Source organism: Pinus tabuliformis, chromosome 9 (genome assembly GCF_031772625.1).
Source record: "Pinus tabuliformis cultivar Carrire ecotype Pingquan chromosome 9, CPIR1, whole genome shotgun sequence".
In the NCBI taxonomy this organism is placed as follows: Eukaryota; Viridiplantae; Streptophyta; class Pinopsida; order Pinales; family Pinaceae; genus Pinus; species Pinus tabuliformis.
The window spans coordinates 1,203,459,049-1,203,480,318 of NC_142307.1; the positions used below are offsets into that span (position 1 = coordinate 1,203,459,049).

Sequence of the window (21,270 nt, forward strand, 5' to 3'; positions counted from 1 at the left end):
TAGACATGAGCTTTAGCTTTAGGAAACTTAAGTGTAAACACTTTAAATTTGTAATAAGGTCCATGAACAATCTGTCAAGGAGATTTGTCTTTATATTAGTTTTTTTTCTCATATTTCTTGTTAATGATGACTATGTTAAACACAAAAGACATTCCCTTTTCAATAGGTTTTGAAAACTTTTATAGCTGTGTTGAAAACCACTATAAAATAATTTGGTTTTCTAATGATATTAAATTCAGATTTCAAATTAAGAAGGGGATTGAATAAGAATTTATTTAAACATTTAGTACTCAATGCAATTCACAACTACCTAATTGTCTTAACAATGATTGGGGTTGGGATGATGAAAGCACTGAACTTGAATGAGTCCTCAAAACCCACATACAATATGTAAAAGCTGAGATGATCCTAAGAAAGAACAAGAAAAATAACGACAAGGATCATCCTTTTAAAACGTTGTATTTTCTGTTTTCTTAACATGGAGGCTGCTTTTTGTAATCTTACCATTGAAAATCCAATTTCTAAATCACTAGAAATCCAAAATGAGACCAATCATACAAAACCCATGTTTTGCTCTGCAACTTGTACAAAATTTTTAGATTCAATGCATTCCAAAAAAATGAATGGGAAAATGATCATATTGTCCAATCATCAATGTCCATGATTGTCAAAACTGAAGCTATGTGCTTGGATTATCCCTAAAACCTTCCCAAAACATCCCTGAAATCTGCTTAGAAAACCCTTGAAATCTGCGAAAAACATCCTTGAAATTTGTCTAGAACATCCCTGAAATTTGTTCGGAATGTCTTGGGGACGACTAACATGTCCCTAAGTCCTCAATGGAGTCCCCAACAGTTTGGGGACGTTTCCTAAGGGTCCAAAAGGCCCCGGAACGCGGGGACGCAGGTACATGAGTATTTTTGGGGGGGACGGGTCCCCGTGCAACATAGTAAATAATAGTATCATAATAATAATAATACTAGTAAGGATACAAATATTAATTCTTGACTTGTATAATCATGATTGATTTGATTTTAAATTAGATTCCATATGTCGAGATCATCCTTAATCATTTAGACACGACTTTCTATTTTTGGAAAGTCACATTAGAATTGTTAGAAATGAAATTTTATTATAGGTGGTTCAAACAGAACTGAAAGATATGATTTCTTCTAGGAGAAATTCATCCCTGAGCTGCCGAATTTTAACATTGTCCATAGCTTGGGTCAGGTCTGGAATGATGCCACGGAGGTTGATGCAGCTAAAAAGAAAGATAAAGGCATAATATGGCCACATACAATAGGAAATGTACCACACAATGCTAAAGATGGTCAGGATAATAAAATTTAGCATGTGGGCAAAAGCAAAACATGAGCTCTACCCTTTATCATTATGGCCACCACCTTGGTTCCTAGGGCCCCTATGAATGCTCCTAGCATCATTAAGGAACCCATGATTGTCCCAATCCCTAGTGGGCGATGAAATGTCCCACCTAAAAGGGTTAATCACTGCTACATCTTACACATCATGCTCTCATCCCCTGGAGTCTCAAGCAGTAAAATGAATAAAAATCAATACAAATGCAAAATGCATATGTAGAAGGGTGGATAACAAAGGCCGGGGTAACTCATGCCCCACGATTTCTCCCTAGTACATTCATACACCTAAGGTATGGGTTTCCCTCGTCGTAGTTGCCCTTGTCGCATGGCATGTGGCTTGGAGCCTCCCTTATCGCCTCCACTCCGCTCCATCACTATTTTACATGATCCTTGCCATTTGATGGATGTACCATGGACCTGTCACTCCCTTAAACTACCTAATAGGGTCCTTCATTAACCCCTCTTGTCAAGGAAAGTAACACTGGTACATGTTCAAGGCCTATTTGGAAGGGCATGCCACTATGAAGTGTCCACTTCTTCCCTTGATTAGCAAGCTTATTTACTCAATTGCACTAATGAAATATTGTATTGGAAGGTGAGGAGACACATTGGATCTTATATAGGATTGCAAATGGGTTTTCGTCTTGGACTTGTCCTCCCTATACGAGATCCAAGCCCTCCATAGGGTCATAATGGCACTTGTAGGGTGAGCGTTGAGAGTCACGGACCTCCAACCATGCAGAGCATTGATTGCCATGCCATGGGCTTCTTTAGCACCACGACATGCTTATTTGTGCCCCAGTTATACAGAGATGATGATGCACTTGGACCACATTGCCCAACCAACTAGACATTGCACCTGGCACTTGGCAATTGATCCAGGGCCTAGAGGAGGTTTTGTCTTTCTCGGGGAGACATGGGGGGGCATGTGTCATTTTCTAGCCATCATTGATGGAGCATCGACTTGATTCTGAGCCACTTGGAGACCCATGAGACCCATTTGGAGCCCACAGGGCCCAAATTGGGGTTTGGAGATGTTTTGCAGCATTTGGAGGGCACTCCCCTCTTATTCATTACTTTTGAAGCTCTCACCCTCATCCTCAACACATAAGGCCTCAACGCTAGCATTGGAGAGCATTTTTCATGGGCTAAAGGAAAAATAAAATAATAATTAATGTTAAAGCTATCTTGGTTGGCTTGTAACCAAGGGTTTGTTACCTCATTTGACAATTTAAGGGCTTATTCTTTAGGAATTCGAATTCATTAGTTTTGTATAAATAAGGGAGTGTCTCTCTCATTTGAAAATCATCATCACTTGGATTTTCGGTTACCTGAATTAGAGATTTTCGACCAGTAATTTGTGGAGTGATTTGGACAAATTAAATGCATTTTGATGTTTGGAAAAATTTCGCTATTTCTCTTGGAGCTTCCTTTAGCATGTTGATGGATGGATATATTCTTCATTGTCTTGTAAGTGCTATTTAATGCTATAGTTCTGATTTTTGATTAATGTCTAATGCATGGAATGTTGTCTCATGGTTTTTAATGTGCCCTAATTAGGGAATTTTGCATGTGTTATTCATGGATAATGAATGAGTGAATTTTCCTAGAGGTTCTATTGCATTTTGGATCCTTGGAACTCCATTAATAATTGCCATCGAAGTATAAATACCTTGAAGTGTTGTGTAGCTGTTTCATTAGGGCTAGCGACGCTGGTTCTAGGTCTCCTTGAAGAGCGAGGTTGACAAATCATGATCATTTTTGACTCCAATTCTCTCAATAGGCTGGTCCTAAATCCTTGGTGATCACTCTCAACTCAACGAATCATCTTTCTTTTCACCTTTTTCTCCCCTCATTTTCTTTGTCCCTTTAAGGATAAGGAGGCCTTTCTAGGGATTCCTGTGAAATCCTCTTGAGGAGCATGTTTTGAATTCGGTTTGTAGAGACCTCTTCCTTACTGTCTCCTCTAGGCATATGCAAGTTTTGAACGAATTCGGACGGTGGAATTTCAATTAAATTGATGCCCTAGCTATCACAACAAGTGGGAACCCTAGAAGCTAATCCCTCATCTTGGGGATTCTTTGAAGGTTTATGCTTTAGTATTGGTTGAAGTATATCATTCGCAACCTTTTCTCTTGTCTACCTTGACCTTGGATGAACTCTTATCTCATCAAATATCTCAACCCTTTGTCTCATGTAGCCTTTCTTTCAAGCGGTTTTCATGGAATGTCTTACTAGCTTCTCCCAAAGCTCGCACATTTATTGAACCTTTCCATTGAATGAGCTACCTTGCCTCACTTCAAGACTATCACAGATACATCTATCACAAGTGAGGAACACTGGGACTCCTCTCGTTGGTGAATATCTGAGAAGAGAAGGGGACTTAGGCTGTGGTGACAGTGGGCCTTTGTCCCAGAGTGTTGTTGGGCACCCTAGCTTTTGCCTATGTACAAGGCCTGCTAGTTTGTGCAGCAACAGGTCCTTTATGGAGTGTGGGGTCCCATGTTTGTAGAATGGTGAAATTCTATTCTCTTCAACAATTTATCAAGTTTCAACAAAAAACAGCCACTATACAGTCATTAAATAAGTGATAGTTTTCGTTGTAGTTTTACAAAAGGTTACAGACATAAACAGAAGAAAATAAAGACAGACAAGGGACTTCATAGGAATACCCTATAATAATAAATTATTAATATACTAATGTTTATGTCTACTAAAATAATTAATACAGGTCAATGAGAGTGAGAAAGGTGTACAATATAAAAAGAGGTAAGAATCTAAGAGCATTTCAAATAAGGATCATGATGGAAAAGAAAATTTTAAGAAGGATATGAATGGTGGAAAGGGGCAAGATCTCCCAAAGTTCTTTCTTTCTTAACATGCGAGGTCAATGGACCTGGTAACATGTGTCAGTTTTGTGCTACAATGTTGTGCTAGTGTAAGAATATAATTGGTGAAAAGGGGCAAGATCTCCCAAATTTCTTTCTTAACATGTGAGACCAATGGATCTGGTAACATGTGTCAGTATTGTGCTACAATGCTGTGCTAGTGTAAGAATATAAATGGTGAAAAGGAGCAAGATCTCCCAAAGTTCTTTCTTAACATACGAGGTCAATGGACTTGGTAACATGTGTTAGTTTTGTGGTATGAGGATGTGCTAGTGTGTTCTGGTGCACGACGAAGTGAGACTGTTATGTAGAACTATGAGCTGGGCTGAAAAAATCAGTTTATGAGCTAGATGTGGGGTTCACTCATGAAACATCTTCTAAGGACTGTTAGAAGAGACAAACATTTTATGATCTTCTTACTAAATGAGAAACAATAACAAAGCACGACTCTGTGAAAATGCATTAACACCTGCATCAAATCCTATAGTACTTTGAGCATCTCAAGATGAAGATGAAGTGCTCTTTTGATGCTGGTTTGTTCTTGCATGATGTACATATTCTTTAGTCCCTGGGAATATGGTGATAAGATTCGATACAGCAGTAGTGAGAGCATATAGGAAATTGGCCTAATGGAAATCTCAATTCAAAGTACTGATATATGTAGAAGTACTGATGCACCCATCCTCAGTTTAGAAGTATTGACACAAACTTTATTGACAATGATTCAATTGGTTCAATCCAAAATGTCTTTTATATGCCTTATAAATTTCATCCCAAGTCACCTATAAATATCCCTCTTAACACTTGAAGATTCTAGAAAATGTTCTACATGCTTCACTCATCTGTATTTACGAAACATTCTTTCAATGGTAGATACACCTAATCCACCCCCTTCCCTTCTTCTGTTTAAGAAAACCTAAGGATAGGCCATCCACACAGGTATAATTCTGGAAGACCAAAGGATATGACACTGTGAGATAATTTGCAACATTGTATATTTAACAACTACATATAAAAAACTATGGTTGCTGACCTTAACATGCTCATGTCACCCACTCAATCAAGTAGGTATGATAATTCATAAACAACATCCATGCGTGCACTATCACCATCATGTGGATTACTGCCAGCCAACTTTGTCACTCCATTTAATACTCTCCCTCCCACCCTCCCAACCATTTCACACACATTGTCAGTCAAATATAAACTCAAGGCCCTCATTTTCTTCTGCAATTATTGCCCGAATTTCCATCTGAACTGAAGCTTCAAGTCCTCAGGCATGGTGGCCGGTTATCTGAAGCTGATCATGCATGTCCCCTTTTTCACAGAAATCAGGTGAAAATTGGGATGATTTTGGCTTGAATTGACCATTGGGTTTTTGTGACGAGTTATATCTGGAATTCACAATGCTGAACATGAATTCTGAATTTCTCAACTTGATACATTGGATCTCATCAAAGTGTCACTGTATTCATCATTTTACTTGTTTTTGGTTTTAATTGATGTACAGCAGGTCAGAATCAGCCTCCCATGTTATTGCGGCTTCTAATTTCTAGGAGAATAATTTATTTTTTCTAAACTAATCCTGAATTTCTCAATATGATACATTGTATTACAGTCAAGTATCACAGTATTCATCATTTTACTTCTTTTTGGTTTCAAATTATGTACAGCAGGCCAGAATTAGGCTCCCATGTTATTGTGGCTTCTAATTTTTAGAAGAATAATTTATTTTTTCTAAACCAGTTATCTACCCTATAAAATTTAAATGCGGAAAGTCTTTTAACCAGTGTACTGTGACCATTCTCTTATGCCAGTTAACTTTAGTAGTTGTATGCGATATATCTAGATTCTACGCTTGATGGTACAATCCACATTACCCGTTTGCGTGTATAAGAATGTGATTATATTCTGTATATACTAATTTATCAGTTGTTATCAGTTGTTAGGTTAGGTACATGCTAGCTGTCTGTGGAATGCTCCTCTGGATAATATCATCTGCCTAGGAATTCAGCTTATGTAACTTTCAAAATTGAAATTAAAATATGGACATTCCCTGTTACTGATGATTGTTCCATTGGTTCTGAATCTTGTTTAGTGCCAGAAATTTATCTGTTGGAGTAGAAACTAGGTTTCTCAGTTGTTAATCATTTAGGCCCTAGCCTGGGCTGACTTATATATATATATATATCTTAGGTTAGGTACATGCTAGCTGCCTGTGGAATGCTCCTCTGGATAAGAGCAACTACCTAGGAATTTGGCTTATGTAACTTCAAAATTGGAATTAAAATATGGACTTTCCCTGTTACTGATGATTATTCCATTGGTTCTGAACCTTGTTTCATACCAGCAAATTTATCAGTTGAAGTAGAAACTAGGTTTTTCACTCTAGTAATTTTTGAGTGATCTTCACTTTTTGAAGTGGTATACTGTTGAATCTTTTGGTTATTAAATTGTGGTTGTCATTGTTTCCTCCTCACATGGAGCTGCTTTCCACTTGCATTTTTGGTTGTGAGAATTTCTTTCACTTCAGCATTGTTTTACTTCTTTGTTTTGCTGTAAATGCTGAATGATACTGTGGTGTTTCGAAGTTACCCCAAATGACTTATTTGAATTTACCATCTTTCTAGTGCCCTTGATGGTGGCTTGTTCAATGTACTCTACAAGGATGAATTTTTTGAGTTGCTTTTCTCCATTTATATATTCTGTCCAGTTTCTGTCAAAATTTTTGCTGGTTTAATTAATTTTTACTGCTACAACTGCACTCCTTTCTTTCAAAAGTTTTGAATATTGGTTCTGTAGTTTGGTATTTGGAGTTATTTTTGCTTTGGAAAGGGAGGAATTCAAAGTTCATACTGGCTCTTACAAGCAAGATGCAAAATTTATGGAAAAGTTTTCTAATATAGTATGTTTCTATTTTCTCAATATATGAATCTGTGGGGCAATAATATGTGCTATTGATAGCCCCATTTTGTCTTAATGAATTCTTTGTTTCCCTGTATTTTTTGAGAAGATTAGGTTTTGTATTTCTTTATTCAGTGAGAAAATTGGATCATTTCTCTTTCTCGTTTTAATGAAATTTAATTTGAAATAATGCAGATGAGAAGTATCTGACTGTGCCAGTTTGTCAGGACAGTTAGTTGATTTAATAGAACAGAGCGTGAGGACTGTATACAGAGGAATTGAGTTCAGGTTGAGAGAGATACAGGAACATGGGACGGCTTTACTTGATACAGTTAGATGGAGGGATTTATACTTGCTGTAACTGTGGCAGCCACCTGGCTCACTATGATGAACTTGTCTCCAAGGTACTTCTAGGTTACAATAGTTTAATTTTCATTCAAGTCTGCCCTGTTTCTCAAATAAATGCAAATAATGTCACTGTAAAATGTTTTGAAAGCCTCTTTAAAGTAAAATACCTTTGCTTACATAGGAATTCCCCTTTGAAATCCCTTTAGGCTTTAACCACTTTGCTTACATAGAAATAATCACGTCTATATACAGGAATACCCATCTTGAAAATCCTTGAACCACTGGTTTGATGGTGAATGCAAATCCCTCCACAAACAACTCTGTTTTACCCTCACTCACGACCCATTGTCCTCCTCACATTCGCAAACATACTGTATCTACCTCACTATAAAAGATGAGCATTTCTCTCCCATAGGCGACAAGAACTTTGTGATGCTGTTTGCCACTCCCGGAAAGCCTTTTGGCGTGCCCTTTTTCCTCGCTTCCATACCATTTTGCATGACCTTGACCCCCAAATCATGTTCTTCCACACCACCTCCCTTTACGATATTCGTAGACAACCTTCCTCTTGCGTCTCGCCCCCCCACTCCCACCCCAGCTTGCCACATTTTCTCTTAGTGGGACATTAGGAGAGCAGTCAGAGCTATGTGTACCATAGAGAAGTTGATGAGGGAGGGCTTCAATTCGAATTCTTTAAGCATGGTGTCTGGTCCCTTGATTCCCATATCACAGATTTATTTAATCGTGTAGTATGTTCAAGCTCCCCCCCCTGCCGGATCAGAGACATTATACATTTGATCTACAAATCAATTCAGTATTTGCAGTAAAATAATTTTGCTCAGAATTAAATGCATTGGATAATTATCGGTTGATTGCAATAAGTGATATTTTTATCAAATTTTCACAGTAACAGGGCAGCGTCTGAGAATCAGTGAAGCATAGCAGTAATGACCTTTGGTGGCCAAAGTACAGGACACTCATAGGTTGAAGGATCAGGTCGAGGCAATCATCTTTTGGGCCACAATGTTTCTTGATACCACCAGCCGAGCCTTAGTGTGCCTCAAACACCAAAAGCTATAAATTGGGCCAGAAAATCTTATGAAACAACACCAGTTTCCTTCTGCTGAATGTAATCAGTGTTTCTTGATATCACCATCTGAGCCTTAGTGTGCCTTGAACACAAGAAGCCATAAATTGGGCTAACAAATCTTATGAAATAGCCCCAGGTTCCTTCTGCTGCATGTAATCACTAATATTTCCTTAATAAAGTGGGAATTAGTTTTATTTCCTTGAAGTATTGTTGTGCAAATGCTTTATCTTTGTTATAGTATTGGTACAAGGGCATGACAAACTGTTTGTTAAAATGTATGCTCGCCAAGCGTTTGGTGAAATGTCTCTAAGGAGAATTTAAGGGTAATTAGCATACTTGGGAGTGATTTAAAGTGAACATTTATAGTGTCCCAGAATCTTTCGAAATGACCTATGTTGAGAAATCTAGGGCATTAGAATTAGGTGATTTCTCTTATATTGGTGACTGTTTGTGAATGCGTTTTACTTGATTAGATTGGGATCTTCTTCATGTTAGATTATTAATGTTCTTCATCAAACAGTAACCAATGCATGAATATAAATACACAAGAGACACAGAATGTAGGATATCAGCCAGGGCCAAAATCTTTTGCAATTACCTATGTTGAGAAATCTAGGGCATTAGAATTAGGTGATTTCTCTTCTATTAGTGACTGCTTGTGAATGCTTTTTACTTGATTAGATTAGGATCTTCTTCATGTTAGATTATTAGTGTTCTTCATCAAATAGTGACCAATGCATGAATACAAATACACAAGAGACACAGAATGTAGGCTATCAGCCAGGGCCAAAACTTCTCACTCTTTGAGAGGAAAACCCGCACAAATTCTTCTTATAGAGATTTCAATTGATGAATACCAAGACCAAGACCCTTGACCTATCTGCCACTCCAAGACCAAGACGCAAGTTCTCTTGACAATCACTCTTCTTCTTGTCTCCTCTTCCACTTCGACCTTCTTAGCATCACCGAGATCTTATTATTGTCTTCACACTAAGATCTCCTTTACTGTGAGATCTCCTTGCTGTCATATAACTGAGACCTTACTTTTGTGAGTCCTTGATAACACTACATCGAGCCTTTATTACTTGATCACTGTAAATTCATCAAGTTTCTCCTGCTGTACCGAGACAGAGTTTCACCTTTGATACTTCATTGAATTGCAATCTCCTTTGAACACTGAGTTGTACCGAACTGTGTCACTGTAATGGTCACTCGAATTTTCAGAGGTAGACTGAACTCCTTGACAGCGAGATGACACCAAACTGATCTCTGTAGTTTTGTACCGTATCCGAGCGTCCTTCACTTGCACTGATATCCAAGCTTGCTTCTGCATTAGGCCACCCGAAATCCCAGAGAGATCCGCACTTGTCCCTTCAACAGTCCATCCGAAAAACTCAGAGATGTATCCGAAATTCTCTATGTAAAATGCGAAGAGCCCAACCGTCTGTATATAGTGGTTTGTTTCCATAAATAAGCCGACATGATGTATTGAAGGGATGTGTCTCCAAAATAAGTGAGCCGACATGAGTTTCTATTTCTTCTTAAGGCTGACATGAAGAGGAGAGTTTGTGCTTGTCATTGGAGGGCTTCTAGACAATCCTATTGACTTATATAAATTTGACACATGCTCAAGAAGAGCTCTTCATACATGACATTAATTCTTTTGACTGAAATGACAAATCCTAAGGCTCTCAATGGGAGCCATCTAAATAAACCTCTTGCTCATGAAACCCATGAAGCAAGGCATTACAATATTAATTTTATTCTCTTCATTTCATCATTTACAAAGATCATAATTACATGTCATTATGAAGACCGAAACTAGTTACATTTTACAAGACTCCCTCTTAACTAGGGAGGTATTCATAATGGTACTTGGTCATTCTCAATCTAAAGAATTTCTCATAAGAAGATTCAGATTGGTAACCCATCTGTTTAGCATCATATCAACCAACATTGTCACATAGCAAGGCCTTGACTAACAACTCTATCCACATGATCAGAGCACAATGTTGGCGAGACCAATGATTTATAGACACTCTCATCATTGTCTCTCTTGGAACATACCCTACTCAGGTACTCAGGGTATGTCCCATGAGTACTATTCTTCTATTGGACTCCCTAGCCCTCAAAGAATATCGGTCCTCAAGATTACTCTTCTATTGGATGCCCTATCTCGTCTTCAAAGAGTATCAAATGCCAATTGATTACCCAATCCTCTCACTCTGTCTTCCCAGGTGAAGACCAAAATGATGTGTCTATCTCTCCCTCTCAATTAGGGAGGACATATATATTTCACTAAAGGAATTTACTCATTCCTACACAAGGAATGTACCTAAGCTCCCTCTTGGCTTAGGAATTTCATTCTCGCTCCTAATTAGGGACCTACAACAACTCCTCAAGCAACTGCCTAAAGAGCTTCTTGCTTCTATGTCATGAATTTCTTTGTCAAGGAGTCTTCATCTTTTGCGGCTTCTACATAGGGCACAGACCAACCATCACTTTCATCCATGGGCAGTCATGGCATTATTCCTTTCATCAGAAAGTGATCCATTTGTCTTCATCTGGACTTGCTTCATGTCATTTTGCTTCCCTTGGCAGATCTGCATAAACCCATCCAGATATTTGTTCAAAAATAAGAAATGAACACTTAAATAAAAATTACCTTTGTGATCAGTCCCCTTAATGAAAAACCTTTTCTTTGGAACGATAAAACTAGAGCGAGCTGAGCGAGGGTTTGCAACAGGGTATTAGTGCTGGTAACCATGGAGGGGCGAGGAGGGTGAGTTCCACTCCCTCCTACAGTCATGCAGTTTCGAACCGCTTCAAGAAACCAATGGAGGCAGAAACTGGGAGTATCAACATAAATCCCTCTTGGCTTAGGAATTTCATTCTCGCTCCTAATTAGGGACCTACAACAACTCCTCAAGCAACTGCCTAAAGAGCTTCTTGCTTCTATGTCATGAATTTCTTTGTCAAGGAGTCTTCATCTTTTGCGGCTTCTACATAGGGCACAGACCAACCATCACTTTCATCCATGGGCTAGTCATGGCATTATTCCTTTCATCAGAAAGTGATCCATTTGTCTTCATCTGGACTTGCTTCATGTCATTTTGCTTCCCTTGGTAGATCTGCATAAACCCATCCAGATATTTGTTCAAAAATAAGAAATGAACACTTAAATAAAAATTACCTTTGTGATCAATCCCCTTAATGAAAAACCTTTTCTTTGGAACGATAAAACTAGAGCGAGCTGAGCGAGGGTTTGCAACAGGGTATTAGTGCTGGTAACCATGGAGGGGCGAGGAGGGGGAGTTCCACTCCCTCCTACAGTCATGCAGTTTCGAACCGCTTCAAGAAACCAATGGAGGCAGAAACTGGGAGTATCAACATAGAAAAACAAAAAAACATCAGATCACATGAACAGGAAGAGAATCATGAGGAAGTCAGAAGAGAGAAGAGAACAGGAGGAGGTAGTCAGAGAGCTGAGCACAAGAATATGACAGGACTCTGTAAACCTAGGTCAACCATCACACCCCGGGTTGTATTAAGTGATCCAGCGCTACAGGTGCACAGGGATCACATGGCGGCTTATGCGGTAATATGCAAATTTATGGGGATATGGCCAATGGAGAAGGCTTTGCATGCATGGATAAAGAACCACTGGAAACCTAAGGGGGAAATAAATCTTCACCTTGGGTCCAAGGGTTTCTTCACAGTGGTGTTCACAAACTTAGAGGACAAAGATAGAGTGTTCAAAGGAGGACCATATTTTTATGTTGCTGCAGGCCTCTACATGCGACCATGGGTGATGAATTTTGTCTCGGAACGAGAGACATTCACATCAGTGCCAGTATGGATAAGACTCTACTCCCTACCTTTAGATTATTGGCTGCCAGAATCCTTAAAAGCCATAGGCAATAAACTAGGTCATTTTAAAAAAATATCAGATGCGACTCTGCGAGGAAAATACACCTCCTTTGCTCGAATATGCGTAGAAATGGACCTATCTGGAGCACTTTTGGACGAAATCATTCTAGAAGTATATGATGAAGAATGGGTGCAGGCGGTGGACTATGAACATGTCCCATTCAGATGTCGCAAATGTCATGAACACAGGCACCTCTTCAGAGATTTCCCATTAAACAAACTAGAGAACAATATTAAAATCAACACAGGCAAAGACATCGAAGGCTTTACCAAGGTGGGAGGCAGAGGGAAAGGAGGGAAAAAGAACCAGAAGAAAATCAACGAGGAGAAGCAACCAAGTCATAACAGCTTCAAGATTTTAGAAGAAGAAGATGGGAACAATGGGACGAACTAGGTACTGGAGGATAGTCCTACAGAGAAGGAAAAAGATGACAACATGGAGGATATACCTGAAAACAACAAACTAAAGGAGGATCTGCCAAGCACTATGGAACTTGATAGGGACCATGATATGACCCCAAGCGAGGTTGGAACAGAGGACCATGATCTGCAGGAAATTCTTGAAAGGGAGAATCTCGATCTAGAAAAGTTCTTGGAGCAGGGAACCACCAAAGGGGTTGATTCTCTACCATAAGAGGAGTTTGACAGAGTACAACAACTCTTCCTTTGGAGATCTCAAGCAAAGGGTTCTGGAGTTAAAAGAAACCATGATAGCTAGGAAAACAGAGGGGTCAAAACGATGGAGGTAACATCGGGACACGCTTCCAAGAACCCAGGCAGGAAAAGAGGAAGAAGAAGACAGAATGAGCAGCTGACAGAGTGTGGGAAACTCATGATCAACTCAGGTAAGATGAAAGATCTTACTAGTTACTCATTTACAAACCTTTCTTAATGAAGCTTACAACCTGGAATATTAGGGGTCTAGGAAGTAAAAGGAAACAAAGAAATCTTAGCAATAGAATAAAAGAAGAAAAACCAGATATGGTGTTTATCCAAGAAACAAAATGTTCAATAGATAAAATAAGAGAGATACATAGCAAATGGCTCATCAAGTATGAATATCTAGAAGTTAAAGCAAACAACACAGCAGGAGGGATTCTCACACTTTGGAACCCCCAGAAATTTGGAATCCTAGATGCTGAAGCATCTAGGAACTACCTATCGATGGTGATCCAACCTTTGGGTGATAAGGAAGTCTATTTGATCACAAATTTCTATGGTCCTCAAAAACTTGAAGACAAACTCAGGCTTCTTATCTCATTGGAGGAGCTAAGAGAAAGATATCCTGTTATGCCCTGGATTTTGGGAGGGGACTTTAATATGATCAGATCTCTTACAGAAAAAAAAGGTGGGACCAGAACACTAGGCAGAGACTCCATAGCCTTCTAGAACTTCCTAAACGACATGAGGCTAGTGGATACGGAGACAAAAAATGGTACTTTCACCTGGAATAATAAGCGGGGAGGGGCTTCTCAAGTTGCCTCTAAACTAGATAGATTCATAATCTCCGAGGACCTCATTCTCACAGGCCTTGACTTGTTTGTTAATCCTCCCTTTTGGAGGCTTGGATAAATGGCCTATCCAACTTGAAGCTTCTTTTATACGCACTCCAAGAAACAAACCTTTTAGGTTTGAAAATATTTGGTTCACCCAGTTGACTTCAGCAACAATATTGGAAAATGGTGGGTGGAAGATATGCCCGTTCAGGAAACGAATCCTTCTGCATCAGAGATTGAAACACATCAAACTCAGGCTTAAAGATTGGAACAAAAATGAGTTTGGCAATATCTTCAAAGCCAAAAAAGAAGTTGAATAGAAACTACATGGAATTAACCAGGTCCTCATCATAGATGGCTTTATTGAGGAAAGGAAAATACAAGCTGACTCTCTTCAACAGGAATGGGAAGACAGATGCAAGCAAGAGGAGATCTTCTGGAGATAGAAATCGAGAGTGCAATGGATAAAAGAAGGAGAAAGAAACACAAAGTTTTTTTCACAAGTCAACCATGGATCACAGGTCTCATAACAGGATTTCAAAACTCAGAGATACTCAAGGAAAACAACTCAGCACCCACAAAGAAATAGAATCTGCTCTGGTACAACATTTCCAAAGCATAGCAGAGGAGCCTCTCATAGACAGATCACAATTTATCAATAACTTCACAAAGCACATTCCTAAGCTTGTAACTAGAGAAGACAATTACAATCTTAACAGGCCAGTGACTGAAGAGGAGGTCAGCAAAGTCATTAAAGAGATGCAAAATGGGAAAGCTCCAAGCTCGGATGGGTTCAATGTAGACTTCTTCAAAGCATGCTAGGAAATAGTCAAACAAGATATCCTTGATGTGGTGGAGGACTCGAGGAAATACAAAACTGTTTTGAGGGTGCTTAATGCCTCTTTCATAACTTTGATTCCAAAGCAGGAAAAAGCTATGACACCAGATAGATTCAGACCCATAGCTTTATGCAATGTGGTGTACAAAATTATATCCAAAGTAATTGCAAACAGGCTCAAGCCCCTTCTTCCAACTCTTGTGTCTGAGGAGCAAACTGGATATGTGGAAGGAAGGCAAATTCTAAATAACATCATTCAAGCTCATGAGGTGGTACATTCTCTCAAGAGCAATAAGCAAGCAGGTATGATCATACAACTTGACCTAGCGAAAGCTTATGATAAGCTAAGCTGGGCATACATCAGGGAAGTACTAAAAGCGTATGGCTTTGACCACAACTGGATAAGATGGGTAATGGCCCTTGTCACCACAGCTAGTTTTTCAATCTTGCTTAATGGCTCACCATCCAGAACCTTTAGGCCTTCGAGAGGCCTCAAACAAGGAGATCTACTCTCCCCCTTCCTCTTTATTCTCATGATGGAAGGTTTAGGCAATGCAATCAAATCAACCAATGTAGAAGGAAAAATCTAGGGTCTCAAACTCACCCTGAATGGGGATGCCTTGACTCATCAACAATTTGTGGATGACACTATGCTGCAGGGTACACCCATGGTCAAGGAAGCTAAAGCTTTCAAACAAATCCTGAACGACTTTGCTATGGCTGCTGGTACAAAGGTAAGCCTTACCAAATCAAAGATTTTCTTTTTTAATACTGACATTGCTATTCAGAGAAACCTCACCAAAATTCTCGGCTTTCAAAGAGAACAACTACCCTCCAAATATCTAGGAATACCTCTAACGGACAAACCTCTGAGCAAGGAAGTTTGGGAGCCAGTCACTAATAAACTCCAAGACAAAGTCCGGAAATGGACAAGCAGGTCTTTGAATTTAGTAGGACGGCTAGTGCTAACAAAAGCTGTCCTACAAACTGTTCCCATCTTCATGTTTTCAGCCCTTCCTGCTCCTAAAGGAGTTGTGCAACACATCAGAAATATCCAAAGAGACTTTCTTTGGGGCAAAGGGGAAGAGAAAAAGAAATGGGCTTTGGTAGCATGGGATAAGATTTGTAAACCTAAGACCCATGGAGGTTTGGGACTTCATGACCCTGAAACCCTAAGCAAAGTTTTGGGGGCAAAACTATGGTGGAGATGGCTAAAGGAATCGGTAACCCCTTGGGCCAAGGTTTGGAAACAGAAGTATGCAAATAATTGGCAAGAAAGGGATCACATTCGAATGTCTGGGCTCATCAAGGGCTCCCACATTTGGAACAAAGCATGGGAGAATAAAGCCATCGCTCAGAAACATAGTTTTTGGGAGATCAGAGATGGAAACCTAGCTTGGTTTTGGGAGGACAATTAGCAACAAGAACCTAACCTGTTAAGAGAAGAACTAGCCAATCTCAAGAATGACACTGACAATAAAGGTTTACTCAGGGTAAGTGACTTCTGGGATCAGGCTAGGAACAAGGGCAAATGGAGAATATGGAAGGAATTGGTATATAGTGAAGAAACCCCTTTGAAGGCCCAGGTAGAAGCTCTTGTAGTGATCTTGGAACAGAGAAAGATTTTGACATCAACATCGTCAGACCAACTGAGATGGGGAAGAAACAACGAAGGCAACTTCAACCTCAAAGAAGCCAAGAGAATGGCCTTAGGGCTTGACTTTCCAAACCCTGATAAGGTATGGAAGGACCTATGGCAGAACCCACACTGGATGAAAATCAAACTGTTCATGTGGTTGGTGCAACATAAAATATTCTAACTTGGGAAAACCTTCAGAAAAGAGGTGTAGCTAGTCCATCTAGATGCCAGTTATGTGAATTACAAGAAGAAACAATGGAACACCTACTCAACCTCTGCCCATTCACCTCTACCTTGTGGAATTGGGTGGCTTCAATCTTCAGACAAACGGATAGGGACAATTTCAGCATCACTGGCACTTTGAAGAATTGGAGGAGAAACTTCTCTGAAAATGAAATAATCAACAAAGCTTGGACTCTGGTTCTAGGCTTTCTAATCTGGGATATCTGGAAAGAACGCAACAATAGGATTTTCAAGAACAGAATTGGCTCATCCTAGAGCATCATAGCTCAGATCATTAGACAGCTCAAAGAGACTGTAGGCACCCTTCTAAAGAAACCCCCCGAGAACCCACCTCAAGACCAGGATGCACAAATGCTATTGCATTTGGGTCTTGTTGTCGCATAGAGTGTCTAGGCACCGCAACAACGCTCAGACTGGGGGCTGTCACCCTGATCCCTGATCTCTCCGTTTAAGCCGTCTCCCTATAGCAGGCTAAGGGGGGTAGACCCTATGGGATAAAAGAGAACTCGTTGTGAATCAGCCGGTTCGGGAGACACAGCGAAGCAATCAAATACTTGATTAAGGCTTAGCGAGACTTAGAATTTGATTAAATTTTAAATGATTACAACCAGTGCCTTATGGAGTCAATGATCCAAGGTAATCAATTAGCTGCTGCTGCTTATGAAATAATTAATGATTGCTTGAAAAATTTGCAAAATATCTGATATGTAACAAGCATTATATAATTCAAGCAATAACGAAAGATTTTCTATAGAAGCACAATGTCTTAGCAATTAAATTTCAAGAGATGCAAATGCTTTAAATAACCACAAAATTTAAATGCTAACCAGTTCAGATCCTAAAACTAAAAGATGTATGCTTAAAGATCCAAATCAAGGAAAATTTGACCACCTTCAAATAGTTAATCTCTAGATATAAGAATTTAAGCACATTTAACTATAGAGAAATGAAAACGTTAATACCACAAAATTCTCCTTTAGATTTTGTTCTCGACAAATTCGATTAGTCTTTAGGAAAACTTCTCTAATATGCTAAGCAAGACCTAATGTGGGAAATCAAAATCCTTCTTTGAATTTTTTTTTTTTAATTTTTTTAAAATTTTAATTTTTTATGATTTTCTTTAGATTTCAAATAAAAGAAAATAAATTTTTCAAACCTAACCAAAATCTAAACTTTTATTTATTATTTATTATTTATTATTTATTATTTATTATTTTTACAGACTGTAAATGACTTACCAACAAAATTCATAAACTAAAAATATACATGTATGTAAAACCTAACACTTTCAAAATGAAAATCGAAATTAAACTAAATGAAATTGGAAATAAAAATAAAATAAAGGAGAACTAAGCTAAAACACCACACGCATATAATCGAAAAAGAATTTTGCTTTTGTGTGTTGTTGTTTGCAGGGTTAGCAACAACGTTGACAACAACGTGTGGAGGTTGCGATGAGAAGAGCAGGATAGCGGTAGCAAGGAGACGTCGAGGGTAGCACGCATAGAAGGACGCAGCGTTGGGGGGAAATGTGAAAATGGAGCAGTGGATTACAGGGGCGGATATGGTTCTGGAACAATGCGTGGAAATGGGCGTGGGTAGCTCAGGCTTGAGGGAGTTGAGTGAGGCTTCGATTGAAGGTTGGATGGTGAGGGTTAGTGACGAGGAGTGCGTGGGAGAGATTGCAGACAACAAGGGGATGGCAGCGTGTAGATGGCTGCGTGAAGTTTGGCAGCGATCCAGGAGCTGCGTGGAGGAGGAAGAGCTGGTGGCAGCACACAGGTGAAGGGAGAGTGAGGGAAACGAATCGTAGCCGCAGAGGGAGACTGCATGAATGGAGAGATCGGGGATCAGGGTGACAGCCCCCAGTCTGAGCGTTGTCATGGTGCCTAGACACTCTGTGCGACAACATTTTTTGGCGCCGCTGCCGGGGATAGAGTTTTTCCTGTCCTTGGTTTCCTCGACATTCATCTCATTCCTTTCTTCCCATCCTTTCATTGCTTGCCAGGATAAGTTTCTTGTCCTTGGCCCCTTCCTTTCGAGTTTTTCTGAGCTACACTTTTTGTCTGGGTGGCGACTCCACTTCATCTATCCTCTGCAAGAGTGTATACTAGAAGACATCCAAGCAGTTTGGTTAATCCCGCTCCTGATCCTGAAAGGGCTCTCAGAGTACGATTGCACAAACTCTCTTCTCGTGCACTTCTTGTTAATCTCAGACAAGAAGCCCTCTCTGATATCTGCTTGCTTTTTACTAGCCCGGTCGAGCACGACATCATGGACATATTCGCCCCTTGTGATTTTTCTAACATTCAAGGTTATGACAATGATATTCCAAAGCATGGGATGGAGAAATTGCCTATCTTTCAGGGAAATAATGCAATTAGTGCTAACTCTCATCTGAAATCTTTTAGTTCATGGCTGGGTAAGTATGCAAGGGCTGCTGATTTTAATCATGAAGACGTAAAAATGACCCTTTTTGTTCTTACCTTGGAGGGGGATGATTTAGATTGGTTTACGGAAAAGCCTCAAGATTCGTTTGATTCTTTGCAATCGATTGTTAATGCCTTTAAGGAAAAGTATGGAGATGAGAGAGAAGGAAGGCATCTCGTAAAAGCTATCAATATCATTAAAAAGAGAGAGAATGAGACTGCAGAAGAATTTAACAAGAGGTTTAATGATATTATCAAGGAATTACCTCAAGATTATAAACCTACCGACAAATCACTTCAAGACTTTTATATTGATGCCTTTAGCCCTGAGCCCTCTTATGAGCTAAGACATGCTAAACTTCCTGATTATAGGGATTGTCAAGCTTTAGCAGTAGAACTTGAGAAAGATAAGGCAGCATCTGGGAAGTCTGAAATCCCACGTTTTGATAGGCATTCAACGAAATTGAAAGAACCTAAAGGAAAAGAGGTTCAAGAACCTGATAATGACCTTGTCCAGAAATTGCTGCAAAAGATTGAAAGCATGGAGATTAACCAAGCGAAATTAAACTCTAACCATGCTAAGGAAATGGCTACTTTGCAGAATAGGTTGGTCCAAATGGAAAGAACTCAAACACAAAATTTCCAGCCTAGAAATAATAATAATAATCGGAATAATAATTGGCAAAAGAAGGTTCAATCTAGTGAGCAGAGACCTCCTAGTCCGCTTGAACATACTAATTTGGTTGATGACGCTCCGCCTTACTGTCGGCCTTGTGATGCTTTTCATGAGGAGGCCACTTGCCCTATAGTTAGAAGGATTTTGGATAATGGAATGTTTGGGGCAGGTAATTAAATAAATGTAGTAGGTAAAGAGTTCCCTTTATCTATGAGAGACTGGATGGAAGTTAAGGAAAACAGTCGAGCTGTTATGCATCCCTCGTCAACTTTTGGTATAAATAATGTTGAAAATGAAAATGATATTATGGCAAAATTATATGGTGAAAAACTGTCTCCAGAACAAATCATGGAAATTGCTAAAGATAAGGGTTTAACTTATCAAAGAAGGGATAAAGATCAGAGTGGGAATCAGATTCCCCCTCGAATTTTTAACCCAGGTTCAAACTCTAGATTAGATGTCGATTTGGGAAGTTGGTTTAATAATGCAAAAATCTGGGTTCCTGTCTCCGAGATTGTGAAAATTCCTTCCCAAAGAGCTAAGTTACTAAAAGCTATTGAAGGTCCTCAAGTAAATGTTTCTCAACAGAAAGCCCCGGAGGTTGATTATCAGGATGCTCCTATATATTTGCAAAGTTTAGATTCAGATAACAAGGATCATCAGCCATTCTTTATTGCTTTGATGGTAAATGGGTATAAATTGAATAATTGCATGCTGGATTCTGGTGCGTCAGCTTGTGTCATGACCAAGAGGGTCATGGAACAGCTTAATTTAAGAGTTTCTAGGCCTTACTACAATATATGTGCCATGGATTCTAAGAAGATTGAAGTTCACGATCTGATCAAGGATTTACAAGTTCATTTATCAGTTTACCCGGACATCATGATTGTTCTAGACATTGTTGTTGTTGATGTGCCTGATGCTTGGGGTATGCTTTTATCTAGAAAATGGGCCTTTGATCTAGGAGGGAGTATTCAAATGAATTGGTCATATGCTATGATTCCTTCTCTTAGAGGTGATGGATTTGTGAGACTTAATAGAGAGCTCGAGAGAAGATTCCATGTTGAAGACCCTAAGAGACCTCATAATGAAATAATTAAAGAAAAATCTGACATTGGGAATTATGCCATCATGTCTAATTTCATAGTTCTTCCCAATGATAAGGTTGATAAAAATATTAGGGATCTCAATGATAAAGTTTGGTACATGTATTTTGATGGTGCATCGTCTAGACATGGTAAAGGTGTAGGAATAGTGTTAAAATCACCCCTTGGTCATATTTTCAAGTTTGCCTATTGATTGGAATTTGAAGCAACCAACAACGTTGCTGAGTATGAAGCTTTGTTGCTGGGTCTTGAGTTGGCAAAGGCTTTAAGAGTTAAGTTGCTTAGCATCAAGGGGGATTCTGAC

General features: G+C 39.3%; 1 protein-coding gene across 3 annotated transcripts in view; it reads left to right on the forward strand.

Annotated features, from left to right (window-relative positions):
- Positions 1-21,270, forward strand: part of LOC149152861 (protein yippee-like At5g53940) — a 181,165-nt gene that overhangs the window by 42,773 nt on the left and 117,122 nt on the right. The window contains exon 2 of one of the 3 annotated variants that reach the window (XM_089439301.1): positions 7,404-7,575. In XM_089439301.1, coding sequence (XP_089295427.1) covers positions 7,480-7,575 — 96 coding nt within the window. In that variant the 5' untranslated portion in view covers positions 7,404-7,479. Of the gene's footprint in view, positions 1-7,366; positions 7,576-21,270 lie in introns of those variants that run through there. The other 2 variants (XM_089439300.1, XM_089439303.1) reach the window with 2 other exon arrangements.